The following is a 21,016-nucleotide window of genomic DNA, read 5'->3' as shown; positions in this document are numbered from 1 at the left end:
GAATGAAAAAGATGTATCTGTTGTAGTTCATTCATCATGCAACTCCTCTGGAATTCCCTCTCTAATGTCATCATGGGTGCACTGACAACACATGAACTGCAGTTGCGGTGGTGCAGAGAGTCTGAGCGTGAAGTATCTCACAGGTAGTGCCCTTCTCACCACCAGCAAAGCGATGTCCTGGTGCTTGATAGAAAGTTCTGGCGATGAGGCATTCTTCCAAATGACTTTGACAATCTGCTCAGGGAACCACTTGACAGGATCCACCCTCTCTTTTTCCTGCAAGGTCTCGAGGATGCCAAGTGCTGACCACTGCCTGAACGGTTTGTGGTCAAAGATGTTTTCTTTGCAAAGTTCTCAGTGATATGGTACGGTCCAACTACATGGACAGGCACAGAGATGATGGGCTGAAGGGCCACTTTCCGTAAACTTGGTTTAATGTAGTACCGAGCAATACTTCTGCTGGCATCTTGACCAAAGGGTGGCTGATGCCCAAGGAGCTATGCCGCAATGAGGAAACTGAGTCTACATTAGTGTGTGGTGCTGGAAAAGCACAGCAGGTCAGGCAGCATGCAAGGAACAGGAAAATCCTTCATCAGGAAAGGAAACAATCATGTGAGGGACAATGCAATAAGAAAGATCCATAAATTCAACAAGAGAGGGAGCTTCTGCACAATTTGATCCAATTTTGGGGCAACACTGCAGTCTGCGTGTAATCCCCCCAGACTGCCTCTGCGGGGCGCTGCGACAGCTCTGTGACGTCTAGATCGCTGCGTCGGAAGTGACGACGTTAATCCGCGCGGCGGGGCCGTGCGAAGGGGAGGAACAGGAAGATGGCGGCGCTGCAGGGGTATCCCGTCTCGGTGTCTTACAGCCACGGCGGCTCTGCCGACACATCCGCCGGGCCGCAGCCCCAGCACCAGCCGCCACACGCCGAGCGGAGCAAAGAAGAGGCGACAGGTAAATGAAGGCCGGTTACCCCGGGGGGGGGGGCAAGGGCAGCAGAGACCGACCGGGTGATCCGAGGCCTGAGGGTGGGCATCGGTCCCCGGGGGGTAAGGGCCTGAGTGTGTGCATTGGCCCTGGAGGGGGCGGCGGTGGGGAATAGGAGCCTGAGGGTGGGGATTTGAACTAAGAAGGGCCTGAGGTTGGAACATCTGATTCGAAGGGTAGGGGCCTGAGAGTGAGCGTCTGAGCCGAGAGTTAGGGGCCTGAGGTTGGGCAGTGGACCAGAAGGGTAGGAGCCTGATGGTGGGCATCAGGCCCAAGGGGTAGGGGACTGGAAGCATAACAGAGGTCTTGATGGCCTGCCCCTTTGCTGCAGAAGGATTACACTTGAAACATTGATTTCTCCACCTCCTGATGCTGAAAGCGATCGCTAAATGAGATGAAATAATGAAAATCCTTCACCTGCAGAAGCTCTCATGCCCTGGTGGGAGATCTTATTACATTAGAGTTTTGCTGGAAAAGCACAGCAGGTCAGGAGCATCCAAGAATATTCCTGCTCTTTGGATGCTGCTTGACCTGCTGTGCTTTTCCAGCACCACTGTAATGTAGACTCTGGTTTCCAGCATCTGCAGTACTCCCTTTTGCCTGAGAGATTTTATTATCCTCTTCATCCACTCCCTTGTATGACAGCAGGCTCAAATTCTACTTAAACAGTTGTGTTTATAAACCTGAATGGGTGATCCGTTAATAGCATCCGAGATCCTGTTGGATAATAACAATAAATGGAGAAGTAATTGGGATTAAGTTAAAAATCACACAATGCCAGGTTATAGCCCAACAGGTTTAATTGGAAGCACGAGCTTTCAGAGTGCTGCTCCTTCATTGGGTGGTTGTGGAGGACACAATTGTACGACACAGAATTTATAAAAAACTTTTGCTATAAGTTCTGTGTCTTACAATTGTGTCTTGTTGGACTATAACCTGGTGTTGTGTGTTTTTTAACTTTGTACACCCCAGTCCAACACCGGCATCTCCAATTCGTAATTGGGGTTGGTTGAGTTGTACCACTAGTAAGGAGGTAACATGATACTGTCTGTCTGGATGCAGTCTTTTCCATCAAAATTGTATTTGTTGATGTTTCAACAGTTCAAATCTACATGATGGCTGTAATAATTGAAACATTGCCACTTAATCTTTGACTAAAAGTTTTCAAGTCATCTCTGTGACCACCTCTGTCATGAGGCTCTTTAAAAATCATTGAGGGTAATTGCGCTTTATTTGTAAATGAGAGCCACTGTTCATTTCAGACTAGTGTGAGTGATGTTACTTACAGTTGTGCTGCTTCCTAGATAAATCAAGTTAGTTTGTTTCGTTAATAACACTTACGGATGTAACAAGTAAATGACGGAACCAGATGAGGCTGCAGATAAGCCGTATAGAAAATGGAAACTGAAACTCCGTCATGTGTATTGTGGAGATTCAGAAATAGTCACTTCCATATTGCTTTGATTAGGGCATAAAATCATAGCCTTGTGGCAAATAAGGAGATTCTCAACCCATCATATCTCTGACTGAAAAAGAGCTAATTAACCTAATCCCCTTTTTCTAGCTCTTGGTCCACAGCCTCAATGTTACTGCACTTCAACTACACATCCAAATACTTTATAAACATAATAAGGTTTTTATTGTGTAACATCTTTTCAGGCACAGAGTTGTAGACTCTCACTACTCTCAGCGTGTAAAGGTTTCTTCTCAACCCCTCTCTAATCCTTACACCAATTCTTTTACTTTGTTGATGATCTCTTTGCTAAAGGAAATTGGTGAATTTGTAATTGGAAGTGTGTTTCTATTGGGTTTTATAAGACTCGGTACAAGATTGTTTCCTTGTTGTGATATGTAGCAAGGATTTATGCTTGCATAGGTAGTATGATAGCGAAGAAGGTTGACTGCATGACAATATGCGTAGATTAGCTATCTTTTCAGAAAAGTGGCAAATAGGAGTCATTTCAGAGAAGCCGGAGTAATGCATATTGGGAGGGTAAACTTGAAATGAGAGGTTTCTGAGAAATAACAGAAGAATCTTGAAGTGTATATCTACAGATCCCTGAAGGTAGGGGCAAGTTAAGTAAAAATATAAGAGCTGAGAAGTCATGGCATGTTTGTACAAAATAAAAGCAAATTACTGTAGATGCTGGAAATCTGAAATAAAAAGAGCAAGAACTGGAGAATCATCACAGTTCTGGCTGCGTCTGTGGAGAGAGGTAAAAAGAGTTCACGTTTGAGGTACAGTCTGGCTTGCCTTTGGAACTGTGGTTACAATACTATGTTCAGCTCTCCTCACTGCATTACAAAAATTATGTGAGATCATACAGAGGAGATTTATGCTGTTACTAGACTAAAAGGTTTTTAATCGGGAAATATTAAAATGAGACACTGTATACTATTGAAGGAGTAAAAAGATGGCTAGCTGTTTGACCTCGAAATTGGTGGGGTTGTGTGTTTATCTCCATTGTTGTTTCTGTTTGAATACATTACATAAAGAAGTGATCATTGATTATTCTTGGATCTCACCAGCTACTAAGAGGTAGAAAAAGCTACTAAATTGCTGTCTGTTCTGGGCTCAGAGAGACCAGATGCATATTGAATACCGTTAATGGAAAAGGCACAGAGAGGCAACCAAATCAAAGCCTTTTAGAAGAAAATTTTAGGAAAAGATTAAAGAAAAACAGTCTTAATAGCAGCCAATTTCCATTGTGAGTTTAAAGTGAAAATATACTGATAATGTATTCTTAATAGCAAATTCTTCATGTTGGAAGGAGGTAATGTGATTACAATATTGTTAAATTAGAACTACAGTTTTACAACTGGTATGTCTATGACTGCTGGCAGATAGCAGTCTGGAGCTATATGATCTTAGATTGGGACCTTGGATTGATCTTGGCATCAAAAGTACACTATACCGTTGTTTGTGCAGAGAATTCCATCCCCAAACTACTAATTGTCGAAAGTTGAGAGAGACCAAACGTATTTAATTTTACCAACTGGGTTAATGCATTTGTCTTTGTCAGAAAGTCAGAGGGTTCAGCCCTAGTTCAGGACTTGAGCATGTAATCTCTTAATGTATTAATGAGCAAATGCTGCATAGTTGGTGGTGCCAATTTTCTTTTCAATTGAGTTTTGTGTGTTTTAACTTAGCAAAAGGCCCTGTCTAACCAAAGAAGAAGCATATTCTTCTGGTATCATGGCCAGGATTTGCAATCCAACCACCACTAATTAATTGCTTAATAGTCTTATTGTTGTTTATGTATAAAATTAGAGAGCGAAGTCCAGACATTTTACTTCATAAGCAACCTGTTGATTGTGAAGTGCTTTGTAATATTCTGAGGATTTGTGCCATTGTATAAATTCCAATTATTTTGTTCAATTATAATGCAAGGTGTTGCCGACAATCAAATGACATTATTTAGTGATGGATTTTTTTGTTGACTTGAAAACGTTTTATTGCCACTTTTGTAGTGCACGTCAGCTGTGTGTTTTAGAATACAGTGCTGCTTAGTGGTGGGATGTTGTAAACAATAACTTCCCCATAGTTATAGAACCTGGCTAATGCAGAAAGATGATAAGGGATGAAGTGAAAGGGAAGTGTTCTTATTTCATGAATCTGGTTGCAGAATAGCACTTTTGCCATCCTGGTATAAATTTTATCATCAGTTAAGAGTACAAGTTAATTATACAGCATCATCTTCCAAAGAGTTTGAATTTGATTTATTGTTGTTACATGTACTGAAGTACAATGAGAACTGCTGGTTTGCATACAACACAGGCAGATCATATCATACAAAGTGCATCAGATAGCAGAATAGAGTGGTACGGCCACGGAGATGGTGCAACGAGAGCAGAATTAACATTTGAGAGGTCCATTCAAATGTTTGATAACGGCAGGGAGGAAGCTGTTCTTGAATCTGTTCGTATGTGTACTCAAATTTTGAGATCTTCTGCCCAATGGACGAGGGTGGAAGAGAGTATAACTGGGGCAAGAAGAGACTTTGATTATGGTGGTTGCTTTCTCAAGGCAGCGGGAGTCAATGGACAGAAGGCTGGTTTATGTGATGGACTGGGCTGTGTTCACGACTCTGTAGTTTCTTGCAGTCTTAGAGTCATAGAGATGTATAGCATGGAAACAGACCCTTCGGTCCAACCCATCCATGAAGAGCAGGGTTACCATAAAATGCTGTGATACATCCAGTTAGGATCCTTTCTGTGAAGCATCTATAAAAATTAGTAAGAGTTCTTGTGGACATGCCAAATTATTTTAATCTCCCAAGGAAGTAACAATGTTGTTGTGCTTTCAAATAAATGATAAGAAAAACACTTTGAATTAGCTGCTACAAAACAGAAGTTGCTGGAAATGCTCAGCAGAACCCTGATGAGGAAGGTTAAAGGACCCAAAATGTTAAACTTTGGTTTCTCTTCACAGATGCTGCCAGTCCTGCTTAGCTTTTCCAGCAACTTCTGTTTTTATTTCTGATTTACAGCACCTGCAGTTCTTTCAGTTTTGAAATAGCTGCTGTTCGTTATTAAATATTATGGTGAAATCCAGTTACGCTGGTTTAGCAGCCAGCGTATAAACTTCCTCCCCTGAGAATAATTTGACAATTGTAAGTCTATGTTTGCAAAGTTACCTCCAAATAGTCAGAACTTAAGGTAAGTGTGAGCATTATATGTATCAAATCCACTTGGTTAGATGCATCTAAAATATAATCATAATTAAATGTTTTCAATATTAAACTTCTCGAGTAGGTTGCTACGACTGAACAAGTTTGGGTTCAAATTATAGACCCCAAGTCACTGCCAACTTCAAGTTGAAAGTTTTCAATGAACTCATCAAATCTTTAATAATCTACATCCTGACTATAATCCTGATAGTGCGTATCAACATGCCCGTGGACTACTCATTTACTTTGCTGACATTTCATTTGAGATCAGAAGGATCAAATTATGAATATTTGCTCTGCATAATTCCAGATTGTTTTTTCAGAAACTGATGTTCTAACTTCCTCAAGCAAGTTTTCACAAAGGGGCAGGATGGACTGTGTCGATATGCCATTTATTCCAGCATTTATGGGGAGTGTTACTAATTGTGACTACAATTCAACACCATGGATCATAGAACACTCTAAATGTTATCATTCTTCTCCTTGGAGAATGAGATTTTAACACCGATGAAAATCCCAAAAGGCTGAAGCTTCTTTGTTGAAATCCCTTAATCCCTTCATGAGTTGTTAGCAGCTGTGCACTGCAGCATTTCCTCCTGAATTTTCAGTTTACTCACGTAAAACAAAAACAGCACGAGGATTTGTTTGTTGCTGTTTCTCCCAGGGAGATATTTCCACAAATCAGATCCTGATGAGGAAATAAAAGCAGCAACAATGTGATGGAACATTATTTTTAAACTTTAAGAATGGAACCTGATAAATAAAACTCAAGATGTTTTGAGTTGAGAGTAAAAGGGATGAGAATTTCAAAATGACCATAAGGGTTCACGATCTTCAGTCCAAAATATCCTTGCCCACAAGATATCCTAAATAAATCTAGTCCCATTTGCCAGCATTTGGCCCAGATCCCTCTAAAACCTTTCTTTTCATGTACCCATCCAGATGTTTTTTAAATGCTGTAATTGTACCAGCCTCCACCACTTCCTTTGGCAGCACATTCCATACATGCAGCATCCACTCCGTGAAAATGTTGCCCTTTGGGTCTCTTTTAAATCCCTCTCACCTTTTTTTTGTAAATATTTTTATTGGAAAGAAAAAGGTGTTTGAGTTGTTTTTACAAAATTAATACAAAATAGTGCAACCATTTTACAGTATAATAACAGCATCAATATAAAATTAAGGAAACTAACTACTAATCTACTCTACAAACTACCAAAACACAAAATAAGGTACAAGAAAGAAGACTGTATATGTAAAAAAGACACAGTATAGTGCATAACTAATAACAAACTAAAGAAATAAAAGAAGGTAAATAAATAACTAAGCATTCAAAATAAAATTATATCAAGTCATAGCAAAACCCATATTTATACGGTATTCTTCCTCCAGGAGCCCCCAAACCAACAAACATCATCCTTGCGGCTAAACAAAGGCATTAAACAGTGTGGCTGATAGACCTGCATCGGTGTAGTTCAAAAATGACCATCATGTTCTATAAAATAATTCCATTTTTTGGTGCAACATATTCGTAAGGAAGTCCAAGGGAATATATTCCATAACTATTCTATGCTAATACGAAAGTCCTGGGGGATATTCCGATATCCAACTTAGTCAAATGCCTTTCCTCACATAGAAGGAGAGGATAGTGAACAGTTTATTCCCGTATGCATCTAGAGAAGGAAGATTTGGCAAGCCCAAAAGGTCCAACCCAATCTCCAGTTCCAAAATCTTTGCCAAGGCATTCGCTACACTGTCCCAATATCTACAAAACTTATAGTATATCCACAAACAATGAGTGAGAGTACCAACTTCTATTTTACATTTAGGGCACATTGGGGATGCTCCCGCCTTGAACTTTGCAAGCCGTTCTGGTGCCATATGCAGTATCTTCAATTGAACAGCTTGTGTCCTATTACAGATAGAAATCTCCCTGGCACTTTCTCAGATATCCTCCTACATATCTAAGGAGATTTCCATCCCTAATTCTTGAGTCCAGGTTTTATATAACCATTCCATGTCCTTTGATATCTTATTACTAGCCAGTGGTAGAGAATAATGACCGAGGGTGCACCTTGGATTAGTCATCAATATGGTCTTTTTGTACGAAGTCTCGTACTTGAAAATATCGAAAAAGGTCCTTGCCAAACAATCTGAACTTCTGACGCAACTGTTCGGCGGACATCATGACCTCCATATCGAACAGATCTCCCAAGCAGGAGCTGCCTCTGGACTCCCAGATTTTAAACCCGGCATCTGTCAAGCCTGGCTGAAATCCCAGTGTTCCCATTATAGGAGTAAATGGGGAGGTTTTTGTAAATTGCCCTCACCCTGTCACTTCATCCTCCAAGCTTCGATTGTGTTTAGTACAATCCATAAATAATAGATTGATGAGGAGGCATTTTGCTTGGCATGCCTCAGTATCCAGCCAAATTGATTGGGTCTCTTGTGATCCACAATCAGCCACATATGATAACAGGGAACTCAGTTGGTACGTTCTGAAATCTGGAAAATCTAGACGTCCCCTTACTTGTGGGAGCTGCAACTTATCTAATTTAATAAGGGGCCGTCTATGATTCCAAATAAAAGAGCCGAGCCAACCATAAAGCTTACGCAGCGCCTGTCTCGGCAACATCAAAGGAAGCATTTTCATAGGGTATAATAGGCAAGGGAGACTATTCATCCTAGCCAGGATATCGGGAATTTTTCCAGCATTTGGGTCCTGCCTTATTTTCTCTAATAAATGCGTATAATTAGCTTTATATAGCTGAGCAAATACCGGGATAATAAAAATACCAATATAGAGAAAACCACCTAGTGACCACCGAAACGGGAAATGGGATCCATCCGCATGGCCTCTGATTTTGTAAAGTTAATTTTGTAACCGCGAACATACCAACCAAATTAACCACTTGAATTAAGCGGCGCACAGATGCCGATGGATCATTTAAGGAAAGAAGGATGTCGTCCGCATAAAGAGTGATTTTATGTTTACCCGATCCTACCTCCAGGGCCGTTATATTAGGGTCAGTTTGGGTAGCTTCCGCCAGCGGTTCAATCACTAGTGTAAATAGTAGTGGCAAGAGAGGGCATCCTTGATGACAATCTCTGCCAACACTAAAGCTGTCTGACCTTATGCTGTTGGTAATCACTGCTGCTTACGGGTCGTTATATAATACTGTGACCCACTTGGTAAAAACCTCTCCAATGCCAAACCATTCCATTGTATGAAAAAGACCCTTCCACCTGGTCAAATGCTGGCAGACCTGTACTATGTTTAACACTCTTCTGATATTATTAGTAGATCTGTGACCCTTAGGAACCCCCATCTGATCCTTTTTTATTAAAAATGGTAAAACCCTTTCCAGTCATCTAGGGCTTTTCCTTTCTTAAGAATAAGTGAGATATTTTGCTTCTCTCAGAGAGGCCGGGAGACTACCCTGACTATATGAATAGTTATACACATCTATAAGTGGTCCGGCCAATTCGTCTATAAACTCTTTATAGAACTCAGCCTGAAATCTGTCTGGTCTGGGCGCTTTACCACTCTGGAGCTACCTCACTGCCTCCTGCACTTCTTGAGTTGTCTGGGGGGCATTCAAGAGCGACACCTGCTCCGAGGTTAAGCCGGAGAGTGCCAGATTCTTAAAAAAAACTCCATCTTCCTCGCTCTATCCTTACAGCTCTCTGAGTTATACAACTCGAAGTAGAACTTTCTAAAAGCTGCATTGATCTTTTTAGGATCACAAGTCAGAGTACCAGCACCTTCTGTAATAGACATTATGGATTAGGGAGCCTTTTTCTTTCTGGCAGGGTATGCTAGATACCCGCCCGGCTTATCGCCATGCTCAAGTAATCTCTGCTTCACAAATGGTATCTTCCTCTTTGCTGTTTGAGTAAGTGTGGTATTCAAAGTACCCCTGAGGGCTGTAATCTTCTGTAATTTAGTAATGGATGGCCTATCAACATATGCTGTCTCAGTTGCCTTCAGGCGAGCCTCAAGCAGACACTGCTGTTCTCCCTTTTGTCTCAGATTATGAGATAACCAAACCGCGCGCATATGCCTTAACAGTCTCCCACATCACCGATGGGTTACTGGCTGTACCTGAGTTGATTTGTCCCAGAAAGTTTGAAATTCCTGCGAGAAATATTTTATGAACTTACTATCCTTGAATAGGAAAGGGTCCATACACCAATGCCGGGAACCCATCTTGTCATCACTAGTCTTGACCTCCATATACACTACTGTGTGGTCGGAAATAGTTATATTCCCTATTTTGCAAGACAATATTGAATTCAGAAAGGTTGATGAAACAAAAAACAATCAATTCTGGTGTGGCACTTGTGTCGGTTATAATAAAAAGTAAAATCTCTACTCTCAGGCGAAAACACCTCCACACATCTACCAGTCCCAATTCCCTATTCAGATCAGCCAACTACCTAGATCTCAGAGATATACCCGAAGAGCTCCTAGGTATCCTGTCTTCCTGGGGATCGATAATACAATTAAAATCTCCCCCTATAATTATGTGATGCACCCCGAGGGCCATCAACTTGGAGAGCTCATCAGTTACGAATTTAAAATGATGTGCCGGGGGGCAATATACATTCGAAAGCTCATACTGCTCTTCATATATTAGGGCTTTAAGTATTATAAACCATCTGGACTCATCTTTTATCTCGCTTAGCATTCAGTAGGGAAGATTCTTCCGGATAAGAATGGCAACTCCCCTACTTTTTGAACTAAAAGATGGAAAGAACACCTGACCAAATCCTCCCACTGCAGCTTCAAATGCTCCTTATCAACTAGATGTGCCTCCTGTAAAAGGGCTACATAACCCTCTCTTTTTTTTTAGACTTGATAATACCTTTTACCTTTTAATTGGAGAGTGGCTCCCCTTGACATTCCAGGTGCACCATTTAAATGAATGACTAACCACGATCGTTCAAAAAAGTCTGAGAACCCCCAGGAGGAAGAACCCCACTCAAAAAGCATTGAGTGGAGACCGTAAACAATTTACATAAATTTAAAAATACAACCTTTAAAACAACTAAATCAAAACTACTAAGAATTATTCCTAAAAAATAATAACATAAGACACAATTAAGAGGAGACTTTCCCCCTTGTCCACAGGGGCACTCCTCCCATCCAATAATCCCACCATAACACCTTCTGGCTAGAGCCATGCCCTTGGCTCAGACATTGCAAAGTAAGATAAACAAATACTAATATCTTATAATACAGAAATTAAAAGTGGCCAACCAACCTGCACCCTCCATATTATTACCTAGGCATTCTTAACAAAACAACAACATAAAATAAAATTACAATCCCAGCAAATATTAAGGAAAAACTCAAAAACATCCCCGAACAACCAGATTAACCAAACCAGGTATAAATAAGAGATAAGAGAAAGAACCCCGTCCAAGGAAGGAAGGATGGAAAAGAGAAAGTGAGAAGGAGGAGGAAAAAGGGGATAAAATAAAGTAATTGTCCATATACTTCAAGTCCTCAGTCTATTTGAGAGCATCCAAAAATTATTTTACTTTTTCCGGCGATCCTAAGTTATACACAGACCCTCCATGAATGAAGTGCAATATTGTCAGGTATCTCATGGAGTACTGAATATTTAAATCCCTCAGATGCTTCTTTACCTCATCAAATGCCTTCCTATTGCGTACCACAACTGGGAACAGCATTATTTTAGATCCCTTGTGTACCATGGCTTGGGGATGCTTCCCCAAAACTATGGAGGCCTCCAGTGACATTTGCTTATCCCTGTAGTGCTGGAGTCGCACTAGGACTGGGCAGGCGCACTGGATCGACCCAGGCCTACGCACAGCTACCTGGTGGGCCTGCTCAACCTGCACCCAGCCCAGCTCAGACTCCAGCTTCAACAGCTGTGGGAGCCTTTGCTCCAAAAAGACAACAAGCTGGTCTTCCTCCTCCGTTCGGGACCGAATATTCTTCCGACAACTTGTCGATATGCTCTTCTAAGGCCCGGACTCAATATTCCAGATCCCAAACCTGACCCATGGAAGATTCAGCAGCGGTCTCGGAGGCTGCGGCCCGTTGCTCCACCCCTCGAACACGTTGCCTGAGTTTCTCAATCTCTCAGTCATGCTGCACAAGCACAAGAGATCGACTCCCACCTGGACTGGGTCTCTTCAATCGAAGCGTCGATCTTCTCTCAGCGTTTGACAAACTCCGTGATCCTAGACTGTTAGTCATTTTAGAATGTACCAAACTGCTAAAGTTTGGTGCAAAATGACTGTACCTGTTGGGAAAAAGCTATTTTTAACAGTTTAAAAAGTGACGGGAAGGTAGGTACCCCACCTTGCCTGGGTTCTGGGCAGAGCTCAGACCTACTGGGTTGCCGCCACCTTGAATCTCTCCACCACCACCCCCCCACCCCCCCAACTTAAACCTGTGCACTCTAGCTTTGGATTCCCCCACCCCAGGGAAAATACCTCATCTATTCACTATATTCATGGCCCTCATGATTTTGTAAACCTCTATAAAGTCACCCCTCAACCTGCACAGAAAAATAGCCTCAGCCTATTCAGCCTCTTCCTGTAGCTTAACTCTAACCTCCAGCTTAATTCACCCGGAGCGTATTTGCCTTTGTCAAAAAGTCAAGGAGTCAAACCAACTTCAAGACTTGAGCTCAAAACCTCACAATTCAATAACAAGAGATGTTGACTTTCATTTGAGTTGTTCAACCCAAGGTTGTGATTAGATTGATGAGAAAACCTTATGATATGATTTAAAGAAGAGAAGATAAATTTTTTTTGGTGTCATGGTCAACATTTATTTTTTCAATTGTACAGTGGAGAGACTTGAACTCAGTGCTCACCAAGCTTTGTTTTTCTAAACTTTCTCTGTTTGTGGGGAACATTATGCAAAATAATGGACACATTCTCTCAAGACTGTTTTATTTACTTTCTTCTCTGTTCTTTTGCAGAAGCTGAGAAACTGAGTAGAATGAACTCCTTGCTTGAGAAACTGCATGCAAAGTACAGTCAGACCAGACCCTGGACAGAAACGGCAAAACTTGTTCGGCAAGCCATGGTAAGATTGCAAAGCAGTTGACATGGTTCCAAGCTGTGGATCATGGCCACCAAAAATGCCTTCGTTTTTAGTAGACTTGTGTTTACGTGTAGACATCCCAACTCAAAGGTGATTCAGGTTAAAATATAAACTTCCCATTGTGAGAGAAAACATTTGTTCCATTGTTTGAGTAAGTTCATCTAAATTTGACCAACAGTGTATTGGTTCAGTTCACTGCAACGTCTGTGTCAAATTCAGCAAATGTTCTCTCTTCTCCATCCACTGATTTATTAACACGGTTAATAACTTGGTAGCAAATAGCTGAGTGTTCCAGGGCACTGATTCTAATTTGGTTTGGGGGTAGTGTTAGTTATTACAATCTACATTATCTCCCAAAGAGCATATCATCGCCTATCTTCTGTTTGTAATACGATGTAATTGTTGTTTTGCCTCTTCTTTTGTAAAGGAGAAAAGAAGTATAATGAACACTGGAGGCCACCAGCATCTTCTTGCCTGTTTGGAGACTCTGCAGAAAGCATTAAAAGGTTTGTGAAGTTCTTTATTAGATGATTCACATGGCTAAATGAGCAATGTTTTTTTGGGCTGTGGAGATCAGCAGAGGATTTCACTTTAATGTACTTGTACATAATGAAAAATAGACAATTTGGTCCAATCATGGTCTCCCTATAGAGCAAAGCAGATTGTACATGGTCTATGATTACCTCTGAGCAATGCCTTTCATGGCCTAAGAAAATGTTGCATGCAGTTCTTATAATTTCCACTGGGGTTCAGTTATGCATAATTTCAGATCATCGTTCCAGCAGAGGCCTTCAGAAACCGGTTGACACAGAAACTCCAACTCATTTTTGTCTTCTCTTCAGTCAGTCATGCAGCTCTAACTGAAATCTGTGAATGAGTACAAAACAGAGATCCAACTTGGGGTATCTGCTCAGTCACTAAATGATACTGTATGCAATGCCTTTAGTCACTCAACCACTGAGGGAAGCAATTTTTTTAAGTCATAGATAATTTTCAATTTAATATATAAAAAGTGTTAGTATTCATGTGCTCAGCCATGTTCTCTGTACATAGTTCCAGATTTTGTCTTTAGATCTCAAGCTTGTATGTTGATCATTATGCCTTTATCACTTCCAGATGTGGCCATTTTAATGTTGTTCTTCTACAAATTACAACTTGTCCGAATGTATATTATCCATATGCTATCACAGTTGCCTACCAGCCCTACCACTCACTAACTGTCACTGGATCCATGATCCCAATGCATTCATTTTAAATGCCACGTCTGTAATCAGTTGCGCACTCTGCTCCTTCTTCCCTCTGCAGGTTTTTCCTGCCCTGTTATACTTTGCATTCCTCTTACAGTCACCTTCTATTCATCCTCTTCTCCCTTTGGCATGCCTTTGCCATTGGTGGCGGAACTTTCACCCTGAGAGTTCTTATTCTGTGAAACTCCCTTTGGAAACCTTTACAGCTCTTTCTGTATCTTCAAACATTTTCTTCAATCAAGTTGAATTTCTCTCTTTATGTGAAAGGTACTTTACCAAATCAAATGTTCGTCTTGTTTCTTTGAACTTTGATTTTGATGTTGACTGTTACTTTATGCTTTTAATTTTAGTCATGTCCCTGCCTGCAATGACAGACCGCCTTGAGTCTATTGCCAGACAGAATGGGTAAGTCACCAAGACACACAAATTCAGTGAGCTGCCATCATTTGGGCTGTTTAATAAACAATTACATTATTTTTAAAGAACTAATTCTAGTTTGTCCATTTCTCTCATCCAGCCTTGGTTCACATCTGAGCCCTTCTGGTACTGAGTGTTACATTACGTCAGACATGTTCTATGTGGAAGTGCTGTTGGATCCAACAGGCCAAGTGTGTGATGTCAAGGTGGCACACCATGGAGAAAATCCTGTGGTATGCATTTTGTTATTTTGCTATAAGTTTTTTGAAAGTGTTCCTCTGCTGGCCTACTTAATGATTTTGGTCTTGGTTAAAATTCTCCACTGTTGCTTAATGTGCATGCTGTGTAGCCTCAGGTAGAAGGGAGCTATCTGTCAAGCAAATTCCAGTGTTTGTTTACATTTGATTCCTGAATATTTGTGGGGATTGTCATCCTACAATTATTTTTAGCTTTCTATATTTTATCTAATTAGCTATTAATATAGGAACCTTTGACTATAAATACAACAGTCAGTAATCAATCCAATAAGGAGATCGAAATGAATTTAGTTTCCAGTGGGTAGTTAGAATATGGGATTGCTAATTAAACAAAGTTGAGCCACATGACATTGCTGTATTCAATGAGAACCTAAGCACAAGAGACAGTGGAATAAAAAGGTATGTTGAAGAGGTTAGAAGAAGGTATCTGCACAGATTTTTGTAGATTGAAAATATAATTATTTTCACTGGTAAATCAGTAACCAGAGGCATCAATTCAAAACCATGAATTGAATGAAGAGAGAGGTTACACTTTATTTTACACGGTTGTTACTGCATTCAATTTTTAAAAAGTGAAAGTATTGGAAAGGAAAATGTAAAAGGTAAAGGTCTATATGATTAATCTTTTAGAGACCTGGTACAAATGTATGAGAATAAGTGGACTCCTGTATTGAAAAGCTCTGTGTGTGCAAAGCTCCACACATTTTACACACAGCTTCCTTAGGAATGAAAGTAGTCCCCACTCTTGTGACGCTCCTCCATCAAAGTGCCACTGATGAAAGTTGCCATTTCTGCTGGGAATATTGAACTGATCCTCCAGTCCAAATCAAAGAAAGGAAGAACTTTGTTGCATTTCTGTAAATGATTTGGATGCGAGCATAAGAGGTACAATTAGTAAGTTTGCAGATGACACCAAAATTGGAGGTGTAGTGGACAGCGAAGAAGGTTACCTCAGATTACAACAGGATCTTGATCAGATGGGCCAATGAGTCGAGAAGTGGCAGATGGAGTTTAATTTAGATAAATGCAAGGTGTGGCATTTTGGGAAAGCAAATCTTAGCAGGACTTAGGGTTTGTTGCTGAACAAAGAGACCTTGGAGTGTAGGTTCACAGCTTCTTGAAAATAGAGTCACAGATAGATAGGATAGTGAAGAAGGTGTTTGGATGCTTTCCTTTATTGGTCAGAGCATGAATATAGGAGTTAGGAAGTCACGTTGCGGCTATACAGGACGTTGGTTAGGCCACTGTTGGAATATTGCATGCAGTTCTGGTCTCCTTCCTATCGGAAGGATGTTGTGAAACTTGAAAGGGTTCAGAAAATATTTACAAGGATATTGCCAGGGTTGGAGGATTTGAGCTGTAGGGAGAATTTGAATTGGCTGGGGCTGTTTTCCCTGGAGCGTCGGAGGCTGAGGGGTGACCGTATAGAGGTTTGTAAAATCATGAGGGGTATGGATGGGATAAATAGACAAGGTCTTTTCCCTGGGATGGGAGAGTCCAAAATTTCAGGTGAGGTGGAAAGATTTAGAAGAGACCTAAGGGGCAATCTTTTCATGGAGAGGGTGGTGTGTCTGTGGAATGAGCTGCCAGAGGAAGTGATGGAGGCTGGTACAATTGCAACTTTTAAAAGGCATTTGGGTGGGTATATGAATAGGAAGGGTTTGGAGAGATATGGGCCGGGTGCTGGCAAGAGGGACTAGATTTGGTTGGGATACCTGCTCGGCATGGATGAGTTGGACCGAAGGGTCTGTTTCCATGCTGTCCATCTCTATTACTCTTTTTATGAGCACTTTTAATAACAGTAGGCTATCCCAATATATTTCCCATCTGGAGAGTAGTTCTGTAGTGTAGTCACTCGTTGTATTGAGGTACATGATACAATTCCGAGAAAGAACGCTATAAAATTTAGTGTTGGTGGTGATCATTAAAGAATATGTGTTGGTCATCAGGAGAATACCTCTACTTTTAGAATAGTATCATGGGATTACTTTCAGCTACCTTAACAGGACACAAATGGAACTTTGATTTGACCCCACCAAAAGGGCTCCCTTCCAACTTTGCACTTTGCCCTCAGTAGTGGACTGAAAGTGCATAGTGAATAGCCATATCTGCATGAGCTGTCATATCTGAGAGCTAAATTTATTTTTGACACAAAATCCAACAATTTAGACGTTGCAAAATAAGTATTTTTAAAATAAGTATTGTTGAATTTTTACCTAATAACTGATAATTGGAAGAATTCTTCATTGAACAATAAAATATCTTATGGTTTCATTTGATTAAATGCCACTCATTTCTGCACTGCCAGACCTTTATTAAATATGTAAGTTTATATGATGTTTTTAAACATATTTTTCCCTAGAGCTGCCAGGAACTGGTGCAGTATCTGAGGTAAGCCTTTTTTTTAAACAAGTGGTAGAACAGATATATTAAACTGTTAAGTAATATAAAGTGTTTAAAACAGGAGAACAAGCTGTCAACCAGTCTGGAAGATAAATATATGGAGCGAGATACATAGTGAGATATTGCCTCCAGGCGGCATTAACGCTTCAACATACAATCAATTGCGATACTGGGATAGAAATAGAACATCTCCCTAATTCCTGTTAATGATAAATAGAAATAGGCAGAAAATCTATAATATTGTTGGAATTCGATGTATGTTTTCAAAACATGTCCATAATTAGAATGTGTAGCAGTAAAAATTTCATGGTGATGATTTTGTAATTCAGTGTCTCCCAGCAGATAAAAGTTGAGAATAGACTAAAGGTGTTGGGCAGAACAGTTTTGCTTGAGATTGTGTTATTGCTTTGTTTCTACTAAAGGGCTACCAGCTTTCATTTTTTAAATTCAGCTTGGATGTTGATCATAGAATCCCTACAGTGTGAAAACAGGCCCTTTGGCCCAACAAGTCCACACCAACCCTCTGAAGAATAGTCACCCAGATCCATTCCCCTACTCTCCATTTCCCCTGACTAATGCACCTAACCTACACATCCCTGAACACTATGGGCAATTTAGCATGGCCAACTTACCTAACCTGAACATCTTTGGATTGTGGGAGGAAACTGGACCACCCAGACGAAACCCATGCAGATATGGGAGAATGTGCAAACTTTGTCACTAACAAAACCAGTATTTGTTACCTATCCCTAATTTCTCTTGAACTATGTGGCTTACTAGGCCATCTCAGAGGGCAGTTAAGAGTCACATTGTGTGGACAGTAGAAAGGTTTGCCAGGGAGGGAGGGGAGAGAGAAGAGGAGGAGGTGGAGGTTTCCTGTTCTTGAGGCCATTACTAGGTGGTACGCTGCAGTTGGAGAACACTCTCCATATATTAATCATCCTTTAAAATTTGTGGTGATTTACCCAGTCTTATGTCTGAACAGATCGGAAGAGTAACACAATTGAATTCTCAATTCATTGTTGCTCAGTGTATTGCAGCACCACTAATCTCTGCCTGAATATTCTCTCCAAGCATTTATAGAAAGGGGAATGAGCATACCTTTGAAGCTGTAAGTTCCTCATGCTCTAATGAACTTTTTTGTTTCCTGTTAATGAAAACTAACAGTTTAATTTTGTTGCAGAGAGAAGAATTTTTTGGAGTTCTCAAATCACCTTAAAGGTCTCGTCAATTTATATAAACTCCCAGGGGACAAGTAAGTATCAGGAGTTTTATCTCTTTCCACCCCTTGGGACTTTCCAATGATTTGATTATCAATATCATTCTATTTGTTTATAGAGTCACATGGGTTGGTCCCATGCCAGTATAGCTACCATAGAATGCTAGGATAACTACTTATATTGATATAATACAGCCACAAGTGGTATGATCAAGCTAATCATAGAGTAAGCAGCTAGGATGAGACAGGAGGGTTTCTTACACTGTCAGGGACAGGTAGATGGAGCACATGGTGAGGTCCTCCCATCTTGCATCTTCTGTTAGTTTGTCCTCCTGTGGCATGAAGGCATCTTGTGTAGGCTTCCAGAAAGTGAGTCCATACACTTGGATACTTTTTCAACTTCAGACTTTAACGGAGAAGGGGTATTTTGCTACCATGCAAATAAAGCGAGTTGGAGTTAGTTCACTTTCTTCTCCTGAGGTTAATGGAGTGAAAGCATCTGTGTGACCAAAAATGGAGTGGCTGGGTTATAAAATCAATACCATTTAACTTTATTACTAAACTGTTGCATGCGATTTTTTTTTTATAATGCACATGAATGCAAGAACTAAAATACTAAAATAAATATCATGTAGTTATAGATTTTAACTGTTCATTACAAAACAATTGGATTGAAGTGTCTGCATGAGGAGTAATGATACAATAACCACGTTAGTCAACTAATTTGGTTTGCCTTTTACCAAATTAATAATCATTGCTCCTTCCTCAACCCCTGGACTTTGGTTGATTGCTGTATGTTAAGAGCGGAAGTGTTCCATTCAGCCTCTTCAACCTGCTTCACTATTTATTAAGATCATGTCTGATCAGCTTGGAACCTGAAATCTGCAATCACGCTTGTCCTTGATAGTCTTTCATCCCCTTCCTTAGCAAGATTAATCTAGCTTTGCCTTAAAAAATATTCAAGGACTTGGCATCCAACACATTTTTGAGAAGAGTTCCAATGACCTCTGAGAGAGACATTTTACCTAATCTCTGTTTTAAGTTGGTGACACCATTTTCAATTGTGTTACCTAATTCTAGACTCTCCCCTTCCCCACCCACCCAAGAGAAAGCATCCTCTCCACATCTACCCTTTAAGACTGTTCTAGATCATGTATGTTTCAATTATGTTGCCTCTTACTCTTCCAAACTCCAGATGCGAGTCTAGCCTGTTCAACTTTTCCTCATAAGATAACTCTCTAATTTCCAGTTATTTGCCTGGTAAACATTCGCTGAATTATTTCGAATGCATTTGCATCCTTCTTTAATGCTGTATGCAGCACTTCAAATGCAGTCTCAGCAGTATCCTGTAGAGGTGAAATATAACCTCCCTGCTTTGTATTCAGTTTTGCAATGTCATACATTGTATTAGCATTCAGAGTTACTTGCTGTATCTGCATGCTAACCTTTTCTGATTCATGCACAAGGATGCTCGAAACCCTCTGCATTACATTTCTGCAATCCCTCACAATTTAGATAGCACTGCTTTTTTTTATTCTTACCAAAAAGAACAATTTCACATTTTCATATACTATACTCCATTTGCCACAATCTGGCTCATTCACTTACCTTATTTTTGTAGCATCTTATGTCATCTTACACCTCTTATGTCATCATCAAATTTGACAACCGTATCTACTATCTCTTCATCTTATTCATTCATATAATTTGTCAACATTTGAGGTCTCAGTGCCGATCCCTGTGGCACTGAGACCTCCAACATTTACAAATCACTATACCCATTTGGAGGTCCATTATAGATGATGAATCCTGTGAGTCTTGCTCCATATTGTAGACATAGGAAGAGAGTGTATCGTAATTTATTAACCTTTACCTTTGCTGTAGTTTGATTTTTAAAAATGGGTTGCAATTTGTCAGTTTTATATTTCAATTGTCCTGGGTAGCAGCAGATAGTAATTACTATATTTATGTAGTATGTGTAATCTGGATATTAACCAGTAATTAATAAAGAAATTAGATCTTGACGTTACATCTGAGATGGTATTGACAGAGCTTCTTTTATGAAATTCTGTTTATTTCTAAATGTTTTGTTAGTTCGAAAACAAATCTGTGATGTTCATTGAGAAAAATAATTATTTTAGGTCATCTGTGTGGAATGCAAGGACACCCTCAAAGCAGCACAAAATGTATGAATAAATAAAGATAGTGTGATGTAAACTGTGGGACTGATGTGTATATTTTTAAAATGTTATTTGTTGTGAGTTTGAATTACTAGTTTTTGAGTTAATAACTGTTGAGTTTTCTGTACGTCTGAAGTTACTAATTAACTTGTCACAATTTCAGAGCTGCAGTGATTTCTTTTAAGAACAGTTTTTGAGCCCTAACTTTAGAATTAATGGATTTTGTACACTGCTAATGGACTTGTATTTATTTTAGATTGTTACTTATTTCAGATTATTTTGCAGTCCAGTATGGTAAATAATAGGGCATCAAAGTTTGTTGATATGTTCTGGAACTTTTTTTTAAGCTTAAGGGAAACACTGAGAGAAAGAGACTTTTACTTTTCACTGTTAGTGGGACAGCCCTATGAAACCTTTAGAGTATGATAGTTAGGCAGACAAGTGCTCTTGAATAGGAAAGGATATGTAGTGAACTATCTTTATCTTAGAGTAAAGAGCTGATGATAGTCTTAGACCAGGACTGTTGGGATTAAACCCTGAAGAGGT

At 40.1% G+C, this 21,016-nt stretch overlaps 1 protein-coding gene across 1 annotated transcript in view; it reads left to right on the top strand.

The window, feature by feature from the left end:
• Positions 1-806: 806 nt before the first annotated feature.
• med1 (mediator complex subunit 1) overlaps positions 807-21,016 on the top strand; it is a 51,684-nt gene continuing 31,474 nt past the window's right edge. The window contains exons 1-7 of the mRNA XM_072561381.1: positions 807-957; positions 12,623-12,729; positions 13,175-13,253; positions 14,345-14,399; positions 14,512-14,644; positions 17,031-17,059; positions 18,255-18,326. Coding sequence (XP_072417482.1) covers positions 831-957; positions 12,623-12,729; positions 13,175-13,253; positions 14,345-14,399; positions 14,512-14,644; positions 17,031-17,059; positions 18,255-18,326 — 602 coding nt within the window. The 5' untranslated portion in view covers positions 807-830. The remainder of the gene's footprint in view (positions 958-12,622; positions 12,730-13,174; positions 13,254-14,344; positions 14,400-14,511; positions 14,645-17,030; positions 17,060-18,254; positions 18,327-21,016) is intronic.

The sequence above is a fragment of the Chiloscyllium punctatum genome, chromosome 42 (genome assembly GCF_047496795.1).
Source record: "Chiloscyllium punctatum isolate Juve2018m chromosome 42, sChiPun1.3, whole genome shotgun sequence".
NCBI classification, from domain to species: Eukaryota; Metazoa; Chordata; class Chondrichthyes; order Orectolobiformes; family Hemiscylliidae; genus Chiloscyllium; species Chiloscyllium punctatum.
This window is presented reverse-complemented; position numbering and strand designations above follow the sequence as displayed.